The sequence below is a fragment of the Taudactylus pleione genome, unplaced genomic scaffold (genome assembly GCF_031769625.1).
Source record: "Taudactylus pleione unplaced genomic scaffold, aTauple2 ptg000021l, whole genome shotgun sequence".
NCBI classification, from domain to species: domain Eukaryota; kingdom Metazoa; phylum Chordata; class Amphibia; order Anura; family Myobatrachidae; genus Taudactylus; species Taudactylus pleione.
Genome location: NW_028284423.1, coordinates 3,801,443 through 3,822,038, shown reverse-complemented (window position 1 = coordinate 3,822,038; position 20,596 = coordinate 3,801,443). Strand labels below are relative to the sequence as shown.

At 39.8% G+C, this 20,596-nt stretch overlaps 1 protein-coding gene across 2 annotated transcripts in view; it reads right to left on the bottom strand.

Moving 5' to 3' along the window:
• LRBA (LPS responsive beige-like anchor protein) overlaps nucleotides 1-20,596 on the bottom strand; it is a 626,758-nt gene that overhangs the window by 11,052 nt on the left and 595,110 nt on the right. For both annotated transcript variants that reach the window (XM_088448343.1, XM_088448354.1), the window contains exons 53-54: nucleotides 6,947-7,048; nucleotides 6,136-6,332 (exon numbers count right to left, since the gene is read on the bottom strand). In XM_088448343.1, coding sequence (XP_088304469.1) covers nucleotides 6,136-6,332; nucleotides 6,947-7,048 — 299 coding nt within the window. The remainder of the gene's footprint in view (nucleotides 1-6,135; nucleotides 6,333-6,946; nucleotides 7,049-20,596) is intronic.

The window sequence follows — 20,596 nt, the reverse complement described above, 5'->3', positions numbered from 1 at the left end:
GGCAGTCAGACTTGACCTTAGGTTTCCTTGGTTTCACCTCTGGCACCCTCCCCCCCTTCCTATTACTTGAGAAGAAAGCAGTGAAAACATCAGTCTGCCACAGCCATGGGCAGGTACTACACATTGGGGGGAGCTGGACTTTAATCACACAGTTGCCACTTGCCTGCCAGCATGATAAAGTGCAGAAGCAGATGGGGAAAAGGCGCTGTGGATTGTTTAACTCTAAAACCCAACAGGGACTGCTTTGGAAAAAAAAAAAAAAAAAACAAGAAGAAAACATGTGGCTGAGGTACACATGTGTTTGCCTGGACTGCGGACTTCCCCAGCCTGAGGCAACAAACCCTAGCTCCCAGCACACACTGAAACACTACAGAAACTGTTCTAGCCGGCAAGGGATTTCAGGATATTTTACAGATTTATTAGCTTGGCTGACAACATAATCACAACTGAAAGTGACAGATTATGAACATTATTATTGCAAAAGAGAAGTAAAAAAAACAACAGAAAATAGAGTCTGTATATTGTACACAGGTGATGATGATGATGCACAAACTCTCTCCTCTGCCCAGTGATGGTAAATAACACACTGGTAAACACCCAAGGTGGGAGAGGTTTAGTCAGTCTAAGATGGATCTGGGAATAAATCACAGCAGATGCTTGTGTGACTAAAATATGCTCTTTGGCTTAGTAATAACTTAATAGGCTTGGACATACGGTGTAATTATTTTATTGTTAGTTGCCCATTAAACCCACAGCCAAACTAATAAGGAGATTACACGCAATGACTTTCACACACGTGATTTGCGTGTGTGTACTACATGTACCTGCACATACTTTTCTCTCTCAGCTGTCTATTAATGCACGTGGTAAATTGTAGAGTATATAAAATAAAAGTTGCTGGTAAGTTATCCTAAGCAATCTAATAACAACGTACAGAGCTGGGAACAGCTGTAACAGAGAACACATGCTTACAGTATGAGGAGGCATGTGATAATTCTATGCCACAAAATGCACACAAGGAAATAGGGAAAATAATACAAACAGAGCAGGAATTTTATCAGAATTAGTTTTAATGACTAAAAAAAAATATGGGTTTTCCATACTTACATGAATATTCGATTTATAATGCTTAAGATAATTATTGCTATAGCTGCCGGCAACTGACAGTCTTAATATTTCTAAAGTGACTAGTTTCTCTACCTTCCATGGCTTTTCCTCACTCCAACCTTACCACTCCACTGCCAGTGACTAATGGCTGCTATAATACTTGGCTGATAATTCTTCTGCCTTAAAGTAGTCAGACAGACAACCAACAGCCACAATTGTTATTCCACTGCCTTTGGTGTCAGTTGTTCCCCAGACCCCTAACTTAGACTGTAAGCTCATTTGGGCACTGCTATCCGTATCTTCTGTTTAATATCAATGTATCAAATTTAAAGGCATCATGCTCTCCCCTCATTAAACAGCGTTGTATAATATACCAATGTTCTATAAATAAAAAAAATTACTTATTTGTACTGTATCAAATGATCACTTACAAGTGGCACACCCACATTCACAGGACCTATTGTGGGTAACACCAAATCTATACCATATTTTGTGAGAGTCCTTCATAGAGGGCACTCTCTAGCTATGTATTATAATATCTTATATATGAAAGATGTGCCCCTCTTTTTCAATAAAGTTGCCTTCTGAGTCATTAACCATGGCAAGTGTTGCTGTAAGTACCCCTCTAAATCTTAATTGGGCACACTGAAGGTATAAAAGCAGTGATTCCCAACCTCGGCCCTCAAGGCACACCAACAGTCCTGGTTTTAGTGATATCCATGCTTAAGCACAGATGGTTAAATCAAAGTAACTGAGGTACTAATTAAGTCACCTGTGCTCAAGTGTGGCTATCCTTAAAACCTGGACTGTTAGTGTGCCTTGAGGACCATGGTTGAGAACCCCTGGTATAGAGACAGGCACAGCATCATAAATGCTAATTACATGTTGTTAAAGTGAACCACACAGACCTGTTATAACCCTCTTGTAGAGTATATTAAACTATTTATCTCTTAGTACTAATACTTACCGCTAAAATAGACTGCAATGTTATCCAATGCTGCAGCACTGTATACCAGCATGTTTATGGGCTAGTATATCATTATTTGTAATGCAATAAAAGCTTTTTGATATAAGCCAACCAGTTTAATGGGAAATTGAATGGTGGGCAATTTCGATACCAAACACTGGGTCATTATTTATGCCAAACCTCTGACATTATTTTCTATAGACCACTATAAAATATTACAATAAAAAGATCAGTTCAAATATATAATGTAAGCAAAGCACACAGACAAAATAAGTTGTGTGCCCATTCACATCACTCACTACAGTGTGGCACTCACAAATAGGAGATTTAAAGTACATACAAAATTAGGCAGATTATTACTTAACAAGCAAAATACAATTTGAAATGCTAATATAGCTAAGGGTGTCTATTAAAAAGCGGAAAAACACATGTACCTGAAATAACTTTAGTATGTGTCCACCATGTGTGCTTTCATTCTCTCTGCCATGTTACCAAAGAAGTGCTTCTCGAACACAGCAGATATGGAATGACTGACAGCATTGCAGACTTGCTTTGTAAAAATGCACTGTGTGGTTTAGTGTTTTCTTATGGCGTACGAGAAAAATATTGTCCCAACCATATGGAAGGAGCTTCAGCAATCTTTAATGGAGTATAGGGATAATACTGCATTATAATATCTGGTTAGCAGTGTGTTTTATATAATAGTACAGATCTGAAAATTGTATCTTTTGGGATTAGTGGTCCTTTAATGCCTTTTTATTTGTGATTTTCACCCTCAAGTATTATCTCAAAGGAAAAAACAAAACTACAGTATTTAATGAGATTTTATGCAAGAGTTTAAATCGGCCAGAGAAATATACTTTCCTGTTTCAAATGAGCATTTGCCCAAAAATGCCTAAAATCTTTTGAGAGCAGCAATCTCCTGCTCCTAATAAACTCATGGATGAGATTAACTGAAATGCATGGAAGGCACTTTAACTGTGAAATTGAGCAATCAAAGATCATCACAGTAAAAATAAAAAATTTCATGTGTAGCTATGCACAATACAAACAATTAGTTACAAAATTTGCAAACTGCTATAAAATAAATCTCTTAAAAATGTCTGACTAATGCTGGGCATACACGGCCAGATAAAATGTCTGTCAGACCGACAGACATTTTATCTGGACGGCTGCCAGCCGCAGATGTCGCCGGCATACACTGTGAGATTTCTCTCACAGTGTATTCGGCAGACACCTGCGCTCCGCCCCCGGGGGAGGAGACATTTCCCTGTTCCTTCCGTAGGGTTGGAACACAGTAAATGTCTGTCTGTCGGCCGCGGCTGAGCATACACTGCCCGATGCGGCCGACAGTTTACCGGGAAATATCGCATCGGAGGGGCATGCTGGACAATCCGGCATGCCCGACCGAGCAATATTTAACCCTCGGTCGCCCCCCACGCTACAATTATCGGGGCGATCCGCAGAGATCAGGCGGATCGCCCCGATAATTGTAGCGTGTATGGCCAGCATAAGCATCATCTACAGATGTGTCCACATACATCTATCCTCCATGTGCAAAGTCACATTACTCATAACACGTGAGCACAGTGCGACTCGGTAGTTCTAAGCATCTTTTCTGGCGCAAATGTGTCTTATTGCAAAGCAATGTGAATGGGACACACAAGCAGCTTTTGCTAAAATGCTATACGGCATGCGGTAATCTCTAAATGCAACTTTACCGCATGCTATACGGCAAGCGGTGATCTCTAAATGCAACTTTACCGCATGCTATACGGCAAGCGGTAATCTCTACATGCGAAATGCAACGTTACAGTGTCAGTGGTTATAACACTGTAACGTAGCATTTTGCATGCAGATACAACCGCAGTCACACACAGTACATAGGCATGGTGCATATCATTTTAATTAGCAGAAGCTGTTTCTGCGTCCTATTCCTGTCGCTTTGCGAATAAAATTAATTTTAAGGGAAAAAGTTACACAAAGAGATACTCATAACTACCAAGTCGTGCCGTAGCATGGCGTGACTAGAAGGGCTGTTTAACATGCCACATCTGTATGTAGGCCCAGCCTAGATCAATTGTTGTGGACATATTACCATGCACAGAATGAATTGTTGAATAATATTTTGAGTTCATATATACTGAAGTGCCAAAAGTTGTGAAATAGCAGTATGTAAAGGTAATGGTAGATGGTACCACCATAATGTGATGTGAAATATTGGAGTTTGAACGGGGCATGATAGTGGGCGCCTGATCAATGGGACATTCTATTCCATTCCGAAGTAGTGCGGACATTCAACATTCCTTGATCTACAGTGTCACATTTGTACCAGCAATACCTCATGGAAGGCATTACCACCCACAGTGGACAGCGCAGTGGCCGATCACGGGTGCATGATGATCATGACCACTGGCCAGAATTGTCCATGGTAACAGACCAGTGACACTGGTTGAAATCACATCCACGTTCAACTCAGAAAGTACCAGACGCAAATCCAGCAGGTCAGTGCAGAATTCTTTAGCTTCCATGGGTTATGGGAGCAGAAGACCCACCAGAGTGCCCCTGTTAACAATACGACACTGGACACAGTGCCTCAACTGGGATTGTGACATCACTAATTGGGCCCAGGAGGACTGGCAATGTGGTGTGGTTTGATGAGTAACAGTTCCAGTCATTTCGGGCTGATGGTGGGGTTCGGGTTTGGCATGGACCCCATGAGACCATGGAACCCAATTGTCTACTAGGCACTGTACAGGCTGGGGTGGTTCCATAATGGTGTGGGGTGTGGTCACGTGCCATGAGTTTGGTCCGCTGGACAACCTGAACACATCATTGACCGTTAACCATTGCTTGATGATCATTTGCAGTCCTTCATGGACTTCATGTACTCACACAAGAATGGAGTATTCCAGGATAATGCACCGTGTCATAGGTCCCAAGTTGTCCAGAATTGGTTCAAGGAGCATTCTGTAGAGTTCCGACTAATGGTGCGGTCACCACGTTTGCCCGACTTACCAAATCAATCATTTATGGGAAGTGGTGGAGAGGACCTTTCGCATTCAAGATCCTGCACCTACAAATGGAAGCTATCCAGATGGCATGAGTCAAAATCTCTCCAGAGGTCTTCTGTTCACTTGTGGAATCGATTCCACGGCAAGTTGCTGTATTTCTTTAGGCTAGAGGGGGTCCTACACAATACCAGACACCTACCCCATGACTTTTGGAACATCAGTGTACACTGTAAATAGTTGAAAGTTCAGCAGTGTACACACTATATAATGGTGTGACCCAACAATGCGATACTACGCGTTGCCGTACACACTACACGGTCAGTCGTACCACGGTGCAATATTTAATTACATTCTGCATGTAACACTGTGTCGGCTGTGGAATTGCCTCATCTGATGTACAGCACAGCAGATGGGACAATTCAATAAATGACGGCAATGAATGACGGATTGAACGTACACACTATACAATGCGCACAATATGGTGTTTCTGATCCGCGGCGGAACAATATATTGGACAATACATTGTATAGTGTGTATCCATCTTTAGAACTAAAAGCAAAAGATGGACCTACTGCAGAAACATAATATTTTAATATAAGTTATCTATCAAACAGTTACAAGAGGACTTTAACCTGAAATAGTATAAGTGTAACTACAGTTGTGTCCTCTTATTACTGCAGTTGCGCCAAACAGCCCTTTTCGACGTCGCCAGGTCCTGTGCGACTCTGCTAGCGCCAGGTGTCTTTCATGGCGAAACTACCTCTTAGTCACAATGCGACACTACTAAGACGCAACAGGAGTCAGTAAATTCATATAATAAAAGTACCTTTTTATGGCTGAAAGTTTTAAATTGCACAACACTTGGCGTCAGAATATGTCACTGTATTATAAAGGTTTATTTAGGAATGTAGTGTAAATAGCACAATACAGTGAACCCCATAGTAAGTAACCAATTGTAGATTTGCTTTCACTACACGTACTACGCTATAACATAAGCCATATTTCTTTTATGCATTTCTTAGCTCATAGAATGCAGAATACTCTTACCCGTGTATTATCATCAATTTCCATTGTGGCTTGAAGTTTCCCATTTACACCAAATACACAGAAAAGGCCCCTTTCATAGTATATAACACAGTGCCCCTCTCTTGAAGCCTGGATAAGTTTAGGTCGAAGACAGTTTCCAGGAGCTTCAAGTGTCCTCAGAAGGTCACCATTCATAGAATGTATCAGACATGGACCTTCTGAAACACACAAAAAAAAGAGAAAAAACTAGTGATAAATATTTCATACACCCAATCATCAATTACCCATCACAACGAACATCTAGTCAAACTTAGTCATGAGCAGGAGGTTAGGTATGATATGTCGACATTCATAAAGTCCACAAGTGAATGTCAACATCGTCATTATGTTGATATTCCTCCTGTAAACACTGACAGAATGTTAGCATAAAGTCCTTGGTGGCTCAGCGGTCACTTACCGGGGCAGGACGGCTTATGGATACCGGTGGTCATAACACAGTCAGGCAGCAGCATCTGATGCGCTAGCATACCAGTAAGTACAGTCCCCCTTATCCCTAAACCTCCCTCAGTGCCTAGCCCTAAAACCCTCCACCCCCCTCTTTCTCCCACTCACACGCAGCCTAAGTAACTACCCCCTCATGCCTTACCCTCCGGTATCACTGCCTGACCCTAATGTCAGCATTGCACATCATATCTGTCAACATTGTGGTGTCAACATTGTTATTGTACGCCTTTTGACATCCCATGAGCAGGTATTACATATAAGAAAATGAAATCAATATTGTGCACTTTACAGTCTATCAGTTTATATGATTGGAGTATAAATTCTTTACCTTTTGAACCACTTATCACCAAGCCCAGCTCTGCACAAACAGTAGCGCAGGTAATTTCACAGTCATGGCCAGTCAGAATTGCACGTGGTGTAGCAAATTCACCTACAATTGGGAAGAAAGAGAACACAAATGACAAGTTGCTAATAGAGAACAGAACGTAGACTGAAATCCTAAAGGTAGTGTTTCCTCTTGGCATGTTTCCTAGAAACTTTAATTCCACACCACCAGTGTGGCAACAGAGACCAAGAATCAATTTTACCTGTGACTGTTAGTCATATTAAATAACCTTGCCAATAGTATGGCCACCCGATCCTCTCTAAAGTCATTACGTGGACGATGATGTGCATTCTAAATGTACAACTGCAAGAAAATAATGACTCTAAGGATTTAATCTAGTATGGCTGCAGTAGCAGAAAATTATTCATACAGGAAACACTTTATAGTTTAATTCACATTTTTCAGTTTTTGTCTATTTAATGGTGGATATAGTATCAGCATGTCTTAAACTGTAATTAATGTACTCATTTGTGTACCTTAACCTCTTAGAACTTTGATTGAAAGCTTTGGACAGCTCAGCAACAGTTTTACTGTATGGTAACTGCTTGCACCTTTAAGCCTTTTTTTTCTCCATTTTCTGATAGGACAAGCTGGGTTGCTGGACCATGATCTATTAAAGTGTTGAATTTCACTACCTCCTCTCCAAAATTACAAAAGCTGAAGGAACTGTGGTTTTAGGCCCTTCAAACAAAAATTGTCCTGTATGGTCAGCCCAACTCCGGGAAAAAAATGTTTGGGAAACTATTTAAAAAACAAAAGCTAAAACAAAAGCAACGTGATTAGGCATGGAAAGCCGAGAACCAAATTTGGAAAACTCAATTTTGGGAGGCATCCTAACTTGGTTAGATTTTGGCAAAATGTAACCAATTACAAAATTATATAAGGTCCATCATAACTTTCCAGCACAGGTATCACCTACTCCCATTCACCAGAATCCCACCAGAATTGCTATTATTGCATACATCGCATCATTATTTGTAGTGAATGGTAGTGAGATATTTGCAGATTTTTTTCATTGTGAAAATTGGTAAGGAATTATAAATTAAAATTAGTAAATACTATTTGTTTTTGAGAATGTTTCATGCTGCTGTAAGTAACTTGCTTGTGAGAGTAGGTGGGAGGGGAAACACCATAATAAGAGAGGTAACAGTCGCCACAGACAGACAGCACAGAACTACAATAATGTCTTGCACATGGGTTTTTCTTTTCATGTAGCAAAACCTGCACGAGAAAAGAGAGGGGAAGGGGGTCGTTTTTTGAAATTATACTGTCGGCATGTGAGTAGTTTGAACAAGATCAAGGGGTTCTTTATCTTGACCTTACTACAAATGTGAGAGTGTAATTGAAATAGATATCTCTTTTACACACAAAGAACACAGACTATAAGATTAAAAAAAATGTTAGGGGATTGTCATTCGTTGCCGGAGACGTAAGAGAACTTTTGAAATATTTGCTAAGACAAGTGTATGAAGGTACAAAAGAACTACAGAATCCAGCATAGTAAATAACAGTCATAAATTATTTGCATCTTGTAAAAAAAACAATAAAGATGTGTGTCGACATGCACCTGAATCCATCATACAGCACAGACACAAGTAAATGTAAAAATGTATCAATTGTAATAAATCTGTAATGTTAACATTTATTGACTTACTAAAATGTTAAAAAAGTAAAACTGGCCAGTAACCAATTGCAGCCAATCAACTAGCTATGTTGGACAATTTGGACAATAAAATATCTAATGCAGTGGTTCCCAAACTGTGCACCATGCCTCGGGACACTTGCAGGGGTGCCTCAGGTTGGTGGCCCAGCACCAAATCAAAATAATTATGGTCAATGTAATGTAAATATGTTAACAAACAGAAGTGCTAACCTGTCCCCACCATATAACAGGTTGATTAAGGATGACAGGTATGCACAATTTACTTCACTTTACTATTTTACTACATTTTTTTCTGAATTTCTCAATAACAAACTTAAATTTAGGGGTGCCGTGAAAACAATCCTGATACTCTAGGGCACAGAGATTCAAAAAAGTTTGGGAACCACTGATCTAATGTATTGCTCTTGTTTAGGGCATATTTTTAGTAAACAAATCTATCCAATGTATGTTTTAAACACTGACAAATTGATTAAAAATACACTCTCATGGGCCCCCATTAACTCATTATTAACAAAGATTTATATAATTGCCAGGAAAGTGCAGAAAGAAACATGGACACACAAAAATGCACTGATATACATAGTTTACATTAAAAAAAAAAAAAAAGAACATTCCGATACTCCAATGTCTGTAGTTTACAAATGCACTTTTGGTATTAATTAAATCAATGCAGGACAACTGACCATAATTAAATATATTTACTTTGTTTGAGAATTTGTCTACATGTACAATTAAAGACAAAAAAATTGTGCACAACACAATGGTATGTTAATTGAGTCCTTAATCTAGGTAACAAATCTTGGATACTGGGAAACAAAATTCATCACATGAACACAAACACATTTATGTGTATTTACTTTGTGATTAAAAATGTTATAACCACCCTTAACTCATGTTGGCTTTCACTATTGTATTCGCATATTTTCAAACCACCAAGATGCTCCCATACAGTCCAGCAATCTACTATAATAGCTCACCTCAATCATACTGGCAAATTTTACTATCAATAACACAGGCCTGCAAAATCTGACTTATTACAATTTGTATGCAAATCTATGGCTTATCCCAAAAGGTATTTGGTGTGCTGATTTAAAAACTAAATAAAATGTTTCTCTAAGATGTAAGGATCATTCACAAAATGTATGATATATATATATATATATATATATATATATATGGCCAATTCAGGTCTTGTATGTGTAGCCTCCAACACTAGTGTTTCTTCATCCCTGGTATCATTGTTCCAACTCCTTTACATCTTGGTGGAACCTTACTCCATGTTCTTCACTAATACCTCCAAGGTTTTCAATAAAGTGTTCTAAGTGATCATTCAAAAAGTGGATTTTCAAGCTCACTGAACGTTTTCCAAGATTTGCTTGAAGATATGGACGTAATAGTTCCTCAAGAATTTCAATAAATGTCATTAAAAACATTCCAAACTTCTCTTTCAACAGTTTCCATTTGTTTTTTTTTAAACTCACTGTCTGTTAGGAGTTTTCAAATGCCTGGTCCAACAAAAATGGCTTCTTTTAATTTGGCATCTGACAGTCCCAGAAGCTTTCTAAACAGATACTTTATTATTACTTAAACAGCGCCAGCATATTCCGTTGTACTTTACAATGGGAACAAACAGTAATAGCACTAGACTGGGTAACAGACTGACATACAAGCTTACAACCTGCCTCATAAGTCCTAGTTTCAGGTGAAGGTGTTTTTTTTTGTTTTGTTTTTTTGGGGGCGGAGGGGGAGGGGCGAGAATCCACCAACAATTAATCTAGGTGTTACATCAGCCCTGCTAGGGCATTTTTTTTATCCAGTATTAGCTATTTGCTCAGCTGCCCCATTTGCACCAAATAGCATAGGTATTTTGTGTAATCTCCTTGCTGTTCAAGGTGTATGGGCAGTACCTTAAGATCATTACATCATCCATCTGTGATCTTAGTAGTTGAGCTTTGTGAGAACAATAGCTAAATTTTCTTTCAGTGACAGAGTGACCAACTGATCATTTACCAACCCCCATGTATTCTTTTTCTTCCAATAATTACATCAGATTTTCAAATAATACTAAATTCAGTAACTGAAGGGGCCTAACTATAAATATGTTTATATGTAAGAATGGATAAATGAATAGTGAAATACATTTTTTATTATGTGGAAAAATAGTACGTTGGGATTTTTTTAAGCATTTTTTTTGTGAAACGGTGTCACACACCGGCCTGGAGACCCCAGAATCAGACGCCGTCGCTTACCTGTGCGGGCGCTGACCCGCGCTGTCTTCCGGCTCCCGCGCTGTACGCTGTTGTCCTCTGGAAGGTCCCGCTGCTGTGCTGCTCCCACGCCGGCTCCTGCTCACCGCTGGTCCCCGCTGACTACCTCCAGGAAGCGCTGTCCTCCGGTCCATGGGCGCGGCCATCTTGGATTGCCCATGTGACCCCACTTCCACCAATGAGGAGCCTTCTCCTTCTCTCTCAGCCTGTCAGCTCCCAGTGTCCACTATAAAAGGATCCCCAATGCTCACACAAGTTGCCAGTGCAACTAGTTTCTTAGTTTAGCTAAGTAGCCTTCCCACTGCGCTCCAGCCGCTCCACGTAGCCGCTCAGCTACCAACGTCTACCCACGGCTATCCAGCCGCTCCACGTAGCCTCTCAGCTACCAACGTCTACACACGGCTATCCAGCCGCTCCACGTAGCCACTCAGCTACCAACGTCTACCCACGGCTATCCAGCCGCTCCACGTAGCCTCTCAGCTACCAACGTCTACACACGGCTATCCAGCCGCTCCACGTAGCCACTCAGCTACCAACGTCTACCCACGGCTATCCAGCCGCTCCACGTAGCCTCTCAGCTACCAACGTCTACACACGGCTATCCAGCCGCTCCACGTAGCCACTCAGCTACCAACGTCTACCCACGGCTATCCAGCCGCTCCACGTAGCCACTCAGCTACCAACGTCTACCCACGGCTATCCAGCCGCTCCACGTAGCCTCTCAGCTACCAACGTCTACACACGGCTATCCAGCCGCTCCACGTAGCCACTCAGCTACCAACGTCTACCCACGGCTATCCAGCCGCTCCACGTAGCCACTCAGCTGCCAACGTCTACCCACGGCTATCCAGCCGCTCCACGTAGCCTCTCAGCTACCAACGTCTACCCACGGCTATCCAGCCGCTCCACGTAACCACTCAGCTACCAACGTCTACCCACGGCTATCCAGCCGCTCCACGTAGCCACTCAGCTACCAACGTCTACCCTAGGCTATCCAGCCGCTCCACGTAGCTTCCTAGCTATCTCGTTACTGCCGCATTCCTCAAACTCCTGTCAGTTCGCTGCACCCTCTCATGCGGAGAAACTTCATTAAGCCAAGCCTCCTCCAGCGAGCGTCTGCGCCAAATAATACAGATCCAAGGCCCAGTCCGGGAACACAGCTCACAAATTCCACGTTTGTGACAAACGGTTTCCATCGGAAGACCTGTGTAATCGGTCTCCTTCTCTACATTTCATTAATGTGTTACATGTGATGTATGCTGATGCTCTCCATAATGCACAGTTAAGGTCACCTGACATGCTATAACCCTGAACAAGTATTCCAATTAAACTGCTGAATCAATGGTGAAAGTAAACTCCAGTGGTAACATCAGCCATGATCACACCAATTCCATACCAATAGACATGTTTGGGAATGTCGAAATGCCCTCATGCACATGGGCATTGAAAAGCTTGTGTTAAAATGTAGACAGAAGAACTCCATTATATTATACCAAATGTAATCAATTCTGAACATTTTGCATTTGCTTTTTTTATTTTTAGAGTTCTAGAATTAGAGTACTAACTAAGCTTCAATGAGGTTTTTACAATAATGGTAGAAAATATAAAGGAGGGTGTGTAGGTGGGGGGGAAGGTGGTGACAAATGGGGTGAGAAGGGATGCATACACAAATATTCACAAAAAATACGTTGCATCTTATTGGGAGTTGTGGTTTTTTTAGTGATGAGAGAACATTCGAGAAAATGTCTTTTCACAATACTTTGTTCCTTTAGGAAAAAAGTTACCACAAACTTTGGGATATTATATTTAAAATTAACATTAACTGGAGTTCTTCAAATATTAAATTTTAGAAATGTTTATTTTAAAATATGCTGCCTATGTTTGATATTTTGATCTGCATACCTTGTAATAAAGTGTGTTCATTCTCTTTTGGTAGGTGATTAATACTATATGGACATGTGTCAATTTCTTTCCTGATTTATAAATTATTTTTGTCACCATGCCTTTAAATATATATAAAAAATAAAATAAAACTGCTTTAGAAAAATAAAGTGCTAAACAGCGCTACAAAGTCTAATCGGGCGATTCAATGTTTTTTTTTTTGGGTGGCTATAATTAATGGGCGTCTGACAAAGCAATTAAATTTTTTTGGATGCCTATTAATTATTGCGTTCATGCCCAAAAGCCCTGGGCTTGGGCATGCAAATCGTCTAAAGTCCTGGATAGGGCACCCAAAACATTGACTTTTCACACATTTCTGCTTGCTATCTCAGGAGTCTGCGAGCAGAAATGTCGGGCACCCATTAGTTAAGGTGCCCAGAAAAACAACTGACTTTCTGCTTAAGAATTAATTTCTTTGGAACAACTACACCAATTTTTCCTTTGCTTAATTTCCTTAAAATAGCCCACCATGTTGGTAGTTTCAATAGTTGTTTTTTTTTGCTATATTGGGTAAAAAGCTACCTACAGTATTTTATTTATTCCTTTCATTCTCTATACTACATTTACTCTTATATTTTACATATTTATTTAATTTTCTACCATAAAAACTAATTATTCCCTTCCCCCTGCTGTATATTTCACCAAAATGTAGTTAAAACTGGCAAAGCTTATTCTGAAAATAAAATACATGCCAAACATTAAAATTCAATACATATCTAAAGAAACACATTATTTAGATTAATACAACTTTAGACTATTATGCAAAAAAAAATTAATTATTATATTAATACTTTTCATTTTGCTATTCCACAAAACTATAAGAATTTTTTTCTCTCATTATAAGTAAAACCATGCACTGCATATAAACTCCATACTTAACACCACAGAATTGCAAATGCCAATATTCCTGGGTGGTTGGCTCAGCAATCAAATACAAAAATGAAAGCGGTCCATATTAAAACCTTTTCCATCTCATACTGTGTGCAGCATACAAAGTTAGCTTTTGTCTACATACTTTGAAGGTTTAAGAACTAAATGATGTTCAGATATTATTAGGCACCAAAACTAACATTTTTATGTAAGCTCTATGGCACAGAATACAGATATCCTGACAAATACATGGTAAAATACAAAGTGTATTCTACAGTTTGAGGAATATACTGTAAGTAAAATTATATATGTATTAAATTCAACATTTTCTTTAAAAAAATGGGAGTAACCTTAAAAGGAAGTACAACACTAAATCAAAGTACAATACTGTACTGCCGCATTAAATAAATGTATGTGCTAGTTGTGCATCCAGTGTTAAAGAAACATTTTTGCAATTTTTATATCAAAGTTTAGTGTTCACTGCCAAAGCTGCACACCATAAAACATTGTGCACCACACTGAGCTAAAATAAAATAATACCTCTCACCATAAACACTCCAGCAGAATCAAGTCACATTAGACACAGAACCATGTAATTCAAGTTCTTAATTAAATGTGTATGTGACTTCATAAATTTCTCAGCCAAATATTATTTACCCAGAAAAGACTGACGCTATAAAATCCTAGGAGAGCAGGGACTGGAGGAAAATAAAGCACTAAATTGGATGTCAGCACAGAGCAATGCTATACTGCCTTCATTTACCTCTTTAATACCCATCTTCGAAAAAAAACAGACATGTGTAGGTTTTACAGTACTTAGGAAAACATGGAACCGTGACTGCAATATAATGATTTATTATTAATGTTCATGCAAAATAATCCATCCTTTTCAGAAATTACTTCTTGCCTGGTCCATAGATGATGTCCATGTTTCAGCCCTACCTGCCACCACCTTCACTGACTAGAACAAGCAGCGATGGCTTATGGCATGGATAAGAAAATGTTACAATGACAAAACTGGTATTTACTAAAGCACTAGTATGCCCGTGGCGAACATGTCGCCAATTTAAACACAGAACATACGTATGGAAAATGCTTTGCTAGATAATGGCTAGATCATATGTTAAAACGACGTAATCGGGTAATAAAAGATGCGTGTGAAACATAACCAACTAAGCCACGCCCTTTTATGGTTTTTGAGGATTTTTTCAATGTAACATTTCGCCAATTTGTAAGTGCGATGATATATTTGCCCATAGACTCTGAAGCAAAATGGACCGTTTCCAGGGGGTATTGCAAGCTGAGCCCCTATAGATGCAAATGATAAATGCACTGTTACTCCGCCTCACCGTCTCCCAGCCTCTCGCAAATCAGCGGCTGCCAGCAGCTCTCGTGGAAAGCAAATAAAAGAGGCGTTGCTTTTGAAAACCCGGTGCTGGTTGGCTGGGAGTTGCTAGCCTGGAATCGACGTGTTGGAGAAAATAGGTGAGGGAAGAGCACCACCTACGGCAGCAGCCTCACGTGTTGTGCCGCCAGTGTGCCCTCCCTCATTATGCAATAGCTACGTCACGCAGCCAGGCGGTCAATCAGGAGCCAAACTGAGCAGAATGTAAACAGTGTTTGCACATGGCACCCCGATCCTGCTTCCCCCGAGACACTGTGCCGGCTCTGTGTTCTGGTAGGTTTCTTGACATTTTAAGGTTAGCTATACCAAAGCATTTATTATGGTTTTTGTCTATTTTTTTTTCATAAAATTTTATACAGGTTTATTCCAAATTCTGTAATTTATTTTTGATTGAAATCAGTTGCAAAAGAATCACATCAATATCTTAATTAGTCTGTGAGATATTCAAATTCAAAGAGAGTTCCGGACAAAGGGACTAAGCAAATTATATTTAAAGGATGTAGCATTTTGTGCTGGTGTTAGTCATGTACGAACCACTCCTGTTATATACTACAGGCATTCTATGATCTCTATGTCTGCTGCAAAATGTTCCCTGAGCGTTCCATAAAAATTGTACTATACTGCACCTCACAAGAAACAAATATATGAATATATATTATATTTGCAATTGTTTAATAGATGCATGTAAAAGTACATGGCAAACTACCGTATATAGTTGAGTATAAGTCGACCCGAATATAAGCCGAGGCACCTAATTTTACCACAAAAAACTGGGAAAACTTATTGACTCGAGTATAAGCCTAGGGTGGGAAATGCAGCAGCTACTGGTAAATTTCAAAAATAAAAATAGATACCAATAAAATTACATTAATTGAGGCATCAGTAGGTTAAATGTTTTTGAATATTTATTTCAAAGAAAAACAGTAAACTAGCTCTGTAAGTGGAAAAGAGAGTCAACAAATCCAATATGGTATCAACAATTTACTTTACTTTTATACATTCAGCTGAGACCCCAGGCTTCCACTACAGTGGAAGCACATTCATTAGAAGCAGCGGTACCCAGCAGTTATGCTGCTCTGGATAACAGTGAACCCACTGTCAGGATGTGCGCATTGCAACCAGTGAGGGCATCTCGGCTTCGCATCAGCACCCCTCGCCACTAACTGCTCTGGCGCACGGTCAACGGGGGGTGGGGGGGGGGGTTTGCGGGCGCCGCTCACCTGGAAGCATACAGTGCAGAGCAGGTCACCAGCGCAGTGGGATCAGACGGGGCAGCGCACCCCGGGGATATCTCACACTGCTACAGCCGGCCACCTCAAGCAGGTACTTTTCATGGTGGTCCTGGAACATCACTCGAGTATAAGCCGAGGGGGGGCTTTTTCAGCACAAAAAATGTCCTGAAAAACTCGGCTTATACTCCAGTATATACGGTAAATACTTTTTTTTTTTTAATCATTGCATACACTGGTGATGTTAGGTTAAGTGACCCATAACAAGATATAAACATTGTTCTAGCATACTATGTATTTAACTGCATGCATAACATTTAACTTATGCCTCTGCACAGCAGCATACACAGTGTGGACAATGAAAAAGCCAGCAATGATTAGCAGATGCTATTAAAAGTGGAATAATTAAAAGTTAACTAGCATAAGAGACATGAATACCACCAATTTAAGGTGTTCTTTAGAAGCACTGAGGATATTCGCAATCACATTCATAGATATGAAAGTTTTTACAGAACCTAGGGCCAAGATGTATGGTTTAGGGAATGGTTTCCTCAATGGTAAAGATCTTTTAAAGAGCTGATTGTAAAGCAGAACAAATCGCTTTAAAAGATTTGGGGCTGAGGAAGATTTTTAGTTTTAAACATGTGCTGCTTTAGGGGCACCACTTACATTTTCTAAACTGTGCTAGAAAAACAAGCTTAGGAGAGAAAAGCTAGTCCCAGTGACATCAAAGCTATAGCGAGTCTTTGTCCCTTAAAAAGGTTTATGAGCGCTGGTGCAAAGCCCAAAGAGGGACTAAAAGGACTGCTCTCTGCATCTTTATAGAGATCTTTCAGGGAGATGAATAGGGCAGATGAGATTAAAGATCCCTAAAATCTGCTACAAAACACAACCCTGCTCGCCATGCACCATGTCAGTACAAAGCACCATAACACAGAAAAGTTATCAGAAACAGATATTAGTTTACTCAATATAACAAATACAATAGTCGATTGGTCTTAGGCACTTTTATATTTTATTTTACAAGTCCCCCACACACATCTGCTGAGAAGTTACCCCGGTAATCTATCCACGTTCTGTAAAAACTGCATCACTACATTACCTTTCACTGCAACACCCTAGATTATGGTTGACTTTAATTTAGCAGAGCACAGGAAAGAAAAGAAAGTGCTGTAACCAATATAATTCTGTTATTCTTTTAGGACAGTTTAAAAAAAAAAAAAAAAGTGTCAGAACATGTGGGTAGAGTAAAAGATGCCAGGATGCATTATGGGTAACACGGAAGAAACTATGTTGTATTTATGCAGTGGAGATTATAGATTATTTATATTTCAATTGTAAATTACCTGTAAATAGTTTGTTTTTTATGCATACAAATATTTATTCATGATTTTGTTTTTATGTATATTATTATTTTAACATGTGAGTGTTAGAAAAGAAAATAAACCAGGACTGTAGGACTGATTCAGAGAATTATGATATTGGCACAGCCGCTGCGTCTTTGTACTTTGCCAAGATACACAAAAGCCGCAGGAGGCATCTTAAGTAAAAAGTAACCCACTACCAGCTTCTCTGATCAGCTGCTGCTTCCAAAGATGCAGCATCTGATCAACTGCGTGAACATCAGACATCTGAGTAACCCTCAGGTTACTCAGGATGTCAGGCAAAATCACACCGCCGCAGCCAATGAAGTGTCCAAAGACACAACCAGTGGCTTCAGCATGGCCAGAAAATGGGGCCAACATCCCCGTTTTCTGTAATGCTCCTTGTCGCCGCGTCCAAAATCCAACAGCATGTCACTAATGCTGCTGATTTTGGGGCACTGCGCCCGATGTCACAGGATCTGTGTATGCGCAGATAGAGAAAAATAAAATTGGAAGTTTACGTAACTAACAAATTTACATAAATCTCTAAATCAGGCCTTGTGTCGGTGGAAATGTCAAATCACAAGTTTGGAACCCTTTGCCTGGTATCCTCTAGCCATTGTTTAAACACAAATGCTTTCAGCCTAAAAATTTGCGGTGCATTCCAAAATAGAAGCTTGATACTGGCTAAGTGCTGCAGGCATGAATAAAGCTAGCTATGAATTGGCAGAGTTATAAACATCCACTAGTTCCGCTTTCCTTCATTCCCGGAGGACTCTATGATTCAGGCTAAACACTACAAATATCATACTTCTGTTGACAAACTATAAAATGGCAGACTAGGAAATGCCAATACACACCCTATAGTATAAGTAACAGAGAACAAAATCTGTCTTGAGAAATCTAACTGCCATTTCATTGGGGAAATTCTAATAATATCCTTATGAATCTCTAATCATTGTGACAATACTTTTGACTGAATTGGGCTTTTAGTCTCACACTCTGAAATGCTTAGTTTCACAGGCCCTGGCTTGGATTGTATATACTTCCTCTATTCGGTCCTTAGGCTTACTTTGAAATGCAGATATAGTTTCCTCTCTCAGTACTGATTAGTAATGTCACCAGACAGGGGCCATGCCAGCCCCCTTTCCCTCTCCTCTTTGCATTATGAATTGAGCCTTTAGCCATAAGAATACATACAAACCTTAATGTGTCAAGAATTCAAATGGGCTCACAAGAGTTTACGCTGTTGCTGTTTGTGGATGACATCCTCCTTATCCTAACCGGCAGAGAATAATCTATAAGAGATGAACAAACTTCTATCCAATCCACATATCTACTGACTCCCTAGAAAATATGGCAGAAGCATCAGTACAATATTTACAGATGAATTTAACATCTGAAAATACTCATCTGAATGATAAGAACCAAGTACCATTATTCAAATAAATAAAGCAAACTTGGCTATGTAAAATAGGAGAATATTCTGATAACTTGAGTGAGGAGGTCAGTGAAGATGAACCTATTCCCCAAACATCTTTAACTATTCTCTTCCACATCACTACATCAGCTTTTATCTTTGTAAATAGACACTTCTTGAGCTCTATTTGGAATGGATAGGTACTTGCAATAAATTCCATTTGGGTGTCTGCACTAAATGAGGATGAGCAATTCTAAATGTACAGTAGCTCTATACGACCAGGTAGCCCATATTGGTTAGTCTGTGGCTTGGCTTCCCAAATTTGGGTTGTAATAGCATTATGTTCTTTATCTCTCTCTCTCAAGAGCTTTCATTAGCATACATGTGTATGCCATCTCTGCCATTTAAAAAGAAAACTTGCCCTTTCAATGCAAATTCTCACATTTTCTTTGGTAATTTTGTCTAAAGCACTATTTGTTTTTAATCCAAATTTCACCGGTTGCCATATTCTTACAGTAAAATAAAGTCACTCAGCTGACACCTAAGTGAGGCGTCATTCACTTATATCCATTAAATGTTTGACTGGGTTCAGAACTGGTGACTGTTAAGCATAGAGGACATATGGTTAACAACAGTGTCAAACCACTGGGTGACAACACTGTTCTATGGAAGGGGGCAATGTCACCTTGGAAGACGCTCTCCAGTTAAAAAATGATGCTGCGACTAGTGATGAAAATGATTGCTCACTAAGTAGCTATTAGCATTCAGTCTGTGCAGGGAAAACACTCCCTTAACAACATTACGGGCAAACACAACCCTTTACTACTGGAAAAGAACTATATGAGTTGTAGCTACACTTGGACTTGTCAATATGTCGAGAACATGGTCATCTTGGTGAACATGGCACCAACAATCATTCCATGGTCTACTCTTGTGACTATGGCCCGTATTCAATTAGAGGCAAAAAGTTGGAAAGTTGTCGCCTGTCCAATTTACCGCCTCCTTCGCCTGTTTCAGAGGTGACAACTTTTCGGGCGCGCCCTCGCTTTTCGCCCTATTCAATTCCAAACCACACGAAAACAGAAAGCGGCAAATGCGTAACAGGCGGAAAGTACTGTCAGAAGTGGGGAAGTCAGTCTGTACCCAAAAAAAAGATGCACTAACATAGGCAATCAACGTACATGTGTTCTAATAGCCCTAATAAAAATGTTTGGGGTATTTAAGTAGTTTAAATAGCTTCTTATTAGCTTCTTATGCAAATGTGGTGAAGAATGGCACAAAGCAGTATTTTTAGGTGAAAATAATTAGTCCTGTCAAATTTGGGGTACTTGAAAATGGGTGCAAGCATATTTAATTGTTTCCAAAGTGAACTTTTAAAAAATTTCAAATACGCACCTGCTACATGCACCTGCAATACCAAAAACACCTGACCCA